General features: G+C 33.0%; 1 protein-coding gene across 1 annotated transcript in view; it reads right to left on the bottom strand.

Annotated features, from left to right (window-relative positions):
* Positions 1–6,514, bottom strand: part of LOC108748361 — a 99,769-nt gene that overhangs the window by 10,563 nt on the left and 82,692 nt on the right. Inside the window, exons 4-6 of the mRNA XM_018486474.1 lie at positions 2,099–2,288; positions 1,038–1,105; positions 460–624 (exon numbers count right to left, since the gene is read on the bottom strand). Coding sequence (XP_018341976.1) covers positions 460–624; positions 1,038–1,105; positions 2,099–2,288 — 423 coding nt within the window. The remainder of the gene's footprint in view (positions 1–459; positions 625–1,037; positions 1,106–2,098; positions 2,289–6,514) is intronic.

Raw genomic sequence — 6,514 nt, 5'->3', positions numbered from 1 at the left:
GAAGCGCTATTTTAATTTTGTAGCAAAAATATGTCGATTGTAAAGTACTTTCGGAGATACAATGGAATATAATTACATTTAAGTAAATAAGGTTTAAGTAAAGTACATATACAAGATGGATCATACATAATTATTATTTTAATAAGACTTATTAAAATTCTCGCACTCGAAAATATACTTTCTTTTTGAAGAATGGACGATTCGCACATTCGTGTGAACATAATTATGTATATAACAGTCAATTACCCTAGATAAAGTAAAATTCGTGGAACTGCTAAAACAGTTAAAGATACATTCTAGAGATATGTATTTTAAGAGAAGGAAACCGTAAATGTTCAAAACGACTAATTGGATAATGGAATTGTTGAATTAGCGCTGTGCGCTTCAGATCGTTCTCATTCGACTTGAGGTCGAAAGGACTTATACGTCCAATTAAATTACAACGGCGACGTTACTTACAGCGTTGATAATGTTAGCGATGTCCTTACAATGCTGATATACTTTATCCAGGTTCTCGTCAAGCGCGGTGTATTCCTTCTTGTCGATTACAAGTACCAGCTCCACGTAACGTGACTGTCTGTTCGCGTTATAAGGTCCACGAATAATTTCAGCCGCTCTTTTGTGCTACAAAAGAGAACACAACGTAATTACAAAATTTATTAATTTTAACTTTAGCTCAAAAAACTAACAAAAATAAAAAGGTAAAATAAAATAGCCATAACAGCAGATAATCGCTAATGGTCGCGTTTCTTGAAAAACTTTCGACACTAAATAATCTGCTAATATATATTGTTGAAAATTCTGTGCTAAAATTTTCATTAAACTCAAGACGATTCCCAAGTTGCGAACTATTTACAGTTTCCCCAACAAGAAGGAAAGAACGGAAGAAGGATACACACGCAAGACATCGAGGGTACCAAGACCCCTGCGACTAAGTTCTTTGAAGTCGTATAATTTACCGGGGAAGCGGTTTGCGCGAATTCCTTTTTCTCTTTTCTTTTCTTTTCTTTTTTTTTAATGTTCCTCTGTATACATACCCTAGAGAACCTTTTAATCTCACGATGATCACGATGAGGGAGAACGTGCAACGGCGTGCCTTCGTAACCTGCAACCAAGGAAAAACGTCAAACAGGGACATACGATCGTCGGCAGTAGGATTCTCAGTAGGACCGAGGAGAGGACAAAGAGTCTCCGAGGCAGGTACGGCCGGGGCTTTGCTCTCACATTCGTAAGACCGTTAAGGAGAGACCAGTCTTCTCGAAGCGAGTCTCTGAGTCCGTGTGGGGCACTGCCACCGAGAAGGACGAAGAACCGAGCTCGTGCTCGTTCCTCCGTGCTAAAAGTTGTATTTCTAAGAGTCAAAGCTCGTGAATACTTTGAAAAAAAAATCCGCGGAAATCATCTCGGTGACGAGAAATTTCCGCGACGATGGATACGATCTCGGAACGAATGAATTGCAAATGTAGTTATGAGTCAACATGTATTAATCATGAAAATTCTAAGATTCCAATTACAAATTCCAATCCAATTACAAATTGTGTTAATCTCGTAACAACCAGAAGCATATCATGAATCGAAATAATAATTATCTGAATTGTTCGCAATGTTCTTTTAAAGGAACGGATATTTATGATATTAATGCTCGTTTTCACCAACTTCTAGATCAACTTCAGTCTTGGTTAGAGTTAGAACTAGAACAATTTCTTAGAACAAGATGAAGAGTATAAGTTAAAATTAAAGTTAATCTACATTTGTAGAAACGAGATTGAAGGACTCGCTGTTACAGTGAGCTGACACAACGTAGTTGAAAATGTGGTAGAAATGAATGAGTATAACAGTCCCCTACTTGTCCCAAAGATTGAACTAACCCACTGTTGTCACTGTTATATTTATGCAGTGATTCATATTTTTTTGCTCAGCAATGTAACCATCTGATATAGAGAAATTTTACTCTTCTTGTAATATGCACTAATGGCGTGCACTAATAACATTAACTATTTTTTCGATGCAATTTTATCTTCTTCTGCTTTGCATTATTCAAGCATGTAATTCTGGCAAAAAAGATCCAGCAGGGATGATTTAATCGTGCGATGCTTACCACACGTATTGTTGGTTGTGAGATCGTTGTGCTTGTAAAGGTAATGCGTGGAATCCAAGTTCTCATCTTCTGGATGAATGTAATGAAGATTCTCACCATCGAAGATGACACCGCGCAATCCTCTACAAGTGGATAACGCCACCCACGAACTAGGAACATCTCGAACGCTACCTTGGTAATGACAGAGTTCCTGCAAGATTCACATGATTCACGAATGTCATTAGTATAAGATAAATGGGATTAAAAGAATTCTTTTTGATAGCCTTCGCGATTGTTAATATTTCATTTGATATAAATACATTCCAATTGTTTACGAATTATATCTTATCGCTTTATGAATATTACTTTATGAATATTACTTTACTGCATTAACAACCGTGAAGACTCACATAGATATTTTACTTGAACTGAATTTATTTTTGGAGCCGAAAATACTATTAATTTAATTTAGTTTAAGAAATTCTCTTTTACTTCTTCAAACGTTCTAAAAATTTGTTGCATGTTCACGAAATTCGCTTTATCGCGTGATTTGCTTTTCCGCTTTATGCATATACGTGCGTTTCAAATGTTCTCTCAATTCAATAACGACTCAAAGTAAAATTACGGAAAAGCGTTCTCACAAAAATAGGTGTGCAATTGTTTACGAATAAAGGAATACTTCTAATTAGATTTAAGCTTTAGCTTTCTCTCTCTTGATTCTTTGCGTTCCTAAATCGAAGTAGAGTCAACAGCGCTTTACTGCAAGTTTTCGCAGTTCTTCAAACATTCGAAAAAGTATGTAATTATAAACAGTAAACGATATTAGAATCTCCATAAATATTATTATATGTTGAATTGACTGATTAAATTAAATTTAAAATTAAATATTTGATTCTTGTTTGTGAGAAATAATTTGGAAGTTTTGAACGCAAAGGATTATATATACTTGGAAATTTGATTTGGTCTCAAATTTTGTTTGTAATATGATTAAATGGAAATCGATCGAGAAATCAAATAACAAAGGACGGAAAACGCTATATTCGATCAAGATGAATCTTTGTGACTAATAATTTTATCCTTCGTGAATTTATAAAATTTCCAGTTCAAACAAACTGTGCGCCGATTGTTTGTCGGTCTTGAAATAGTTCTAGAATGAAGCTGAAGTAATAATATCACATATTATGAATTAACAAGCAATTTAATATTATTGATGATAGCAAGCATCTTTAAAATTTGGTAAATAATTTTTTGCAAAAAATATTGCCTCACCCAATCAAAAAATGTTCAACAATATTAAGAAAAGAAGACCGTATTCGGTTAAGGCTGGTCTCGGTGCCTAATAATGTTTTTGTATAAATTTTACATTTTATTATGTTTAATTCTGTCACTTTATTCGACTTGCGACGATTATGAATTATACGGCATAATACATCGAGAAATCGAGATGCCTATGCGCTCCGATTGCGGAGCTTACAATTCGCGAACTTATCTTGACTTCTCAGATGCATCGAAACCGTACATCGGCTCAGTACAAATATAGTTGTCCCAGATTCTGAGTGTGCACGCTGCTGGCGAACCCCGGCGATTTTTCACGTTCTTTTTCCGCCACGAGGAAAACGAGGGAGGAGACCCGTTACTTCGGAGAGCAAGCACGTTGCTCTCCCAAAAGGAATTGCTCCAACAAAGAAGCACGATCTTGCAGGCGGGGAGTATCGGGATCGTCTTTGAAACGAGACGCTTTCTCCGTTACGAGAGCCATCGATCGTGGTCCATTATCCGATTGCCGCATAGGAAGGTGTATACGGCAACGTGACAGGCGGGATTGAATTAACGAGAGAACGTGTCGGTATCGTTAAATCGTCGTATCGATTATTTAATGCAACCGCGACTCTTATTTATTGCCGATGACGCAGTTGCTCGCCCTGTGTCTCGTTGGTTTTATGCCAATGCCATCCTTTAAAAATGTCGCAACAAAGCTCTTTAGTGCAGAGTGCAGAGGTTTAATCTCGATGATGTTTGAAGTTGATTTTTCCACAGCATAATATATTTTTATTATTATTATTGTACGTGCGCGCGCGTGAATATGTGTGCGTATGTACGAAAATAAAAATACCACTTCTTAAAAGTATATGTAAATATTAAATGATACAAGAATATATAAAAAAAAGATCAATTATACAAGGATATATATGTATATTCATGCATATCGAATTCTTGAATATCAAAAAGGCTTCCAATGATATTGGAAATATATATATCCTAGGATTCTTTTCATCGTGTATATTCCAAAACAATGGTTAACAATTATTTTATTGAAAAAAATGAAACCTACATCATATACAAGAAGAACAATTTTGAGATATGACGTATCTCAAAAATTTAGCTAAATTTAGCTAAAAATAATTTTGTTGTATCATCAAAATAATTATTTAGAAATCTCAAGCATGATGAAAGTTGCTGTGGAAAGTTTGATATTTCAGCAACCAGCTTAAGTGTTCAATATAATTTTGATGATTTAACAAATCATTAAATTATTATTTTTAGATCTATATTTTTAGTTACTTCATTCTTTTCATGACTTTTTATAAATGCCTATTTACAGCCTTCACGAATTTCAAAGCTCGGCACATTTTCAAAAGAGAGTCATACAAGGAAAAAAACAATTTTGCTGAAGCATCTCAAAATGCAGCTAGGTACATATGATAATTTTGTTCATCAAAATATTTATGTAAGAAATTCAAGCATGGCGAGTAACGCTGCAAGAAATTTTCTTGAGCAATTAGCTTGAGCGTTCTACGTAATTACTTTGATAATTCAACAAAATTATTTTCGGATCTACATACATATATTATAGCTAAATTGTTTGATACTTTAATAAAACCGTGTATAATATTTCTTTTTCATATAAAATCTTTGTATTCCTGGTATATGATATCCTTGTGCGTATTGATGCATTTAATTCATGTAAGAAATCCATCGTCATTCGTCTAAATGTGTTCAAGGATATAATCACTAAGGCCCATTGATACATAACGGACAGATAAAGCGACTTGATTCATTGTCGGATAAGAGAAAAATTTCGCGAGAGCGTAACGTTGCTCTATGGAAAGCGCGTTACGAAGCGTGTCGACAGAATATGAAATTTTGTATTCGCCCACACGGTAAGCTTATCCTCGCTTCTATTAAATGTAATATCGCGTGTGCGCCGCATCGGGGATTATGTAGATTTATATCACGAGAGCTGTGCAAAAGAAAAATACATTTCGTAACAGCCGCGTTCTTATTACCGGGACGTAAATTTCAAAATCGCGTTGAGAGTATAAAAGAACCGTATATATACATCCTTCATGGAAAAAACGTTTTTGCTGAAGAATCTAAAAATTTAATTAGATACAAATCTAAAAATAATATTGTTGGACCATCAAAATAATTATGTAGAATGGTCAAGTATAATGAGCAATGTTGCAAAAAATTTTGATTATTCTAGTAACTAGCTTAGGCGTGCTACATAATTATATGTAGTACATTAATAGTACATTAATTTATTTTAACAGTTTAATAGAGTTTTCAGATCTGCATCTAACTAAATTTTTAGGTATGTATTTTAGCAAAATCATTTTTTCTGTGTACTTAGGAGGATATTTTGCTGCTCCAGCTAAAATTCTAGATATTGTAATTAAAGTGTATAGAGCTGTTTTAACGTAATTGCTGTTTTTTGTATGTGATAGAAAATTGTCTGTTATACGTTTAATTTATAACAACAATATTCTAACAATATATGCAAGAAAATGAAAGTGTGATAATCAAATATGAATTACTACTAAATAATTACAGTTCATTTTTATATTTTATTATCTGATTGGAATCATAGAGAGACTTTTTTAATAAATTTAACAAGTGATTTAGGTATAAATTCTGCTTCTGTCATCTATTTTAATTAGTTGCAAAATATACGTAATATCGCAATACTTGCTAATCATTTATCCACAAGATAAATGTCGAATGATAAGAAAAAATGTCGAACTATTGTGAAGCAAATGTTTGTACTTACAACGTTTTTTTTTATATTTACTAGTTATGAAAAAATTTTATTATAATACGTTTATATACATTTACATACATATATATAATATACAATATACATCTCTGTAAATATATTTCAGTAATTGTAAAAAAATAAAATAGATGGCTTATTTACTAGAAATAAAAATTTTATTTTGCCGTGTATTTAAATAAAGATTTATTTCAGTAAAATAAATATATTTCTCATAAACAAATTTTTAACTTTTTTTTTAGTGCATTTAACCTAATTTTTCATATAAATAATTTTCGCTCTAATTGCCAAGTTATTTTTTTGAGTATATTGTAATAAAGAACACACACATATATATTTTTTCTCTCTCTCTCTCTCTCTCTCTCTCTCTCTCTCTCTCTCTC

The sequence above is a fragment of the Trachymyrmex septentrionalis genome, unplaced genomic scaffold (genome assembly GCF_001594115.1).
Source record: "Trachymyrmex septentrionalis isolate Tsep2-gDNA-1 unplaced genomic scaffold, Tsep1.0 scaffold22, whole genome shotgun sequence".
Lineage (NCBI taxonomy): Eukaryota > Metazoa > Arthropoda > Insecta > Hymenoptera > Formicidae > Trachymyrmex > Trachymyrmex septentrionalis.
Note: the sequence above shows the minus strand (reverse complement) of the source record. Positions and strands in the feature narration are given on the sequence as shown.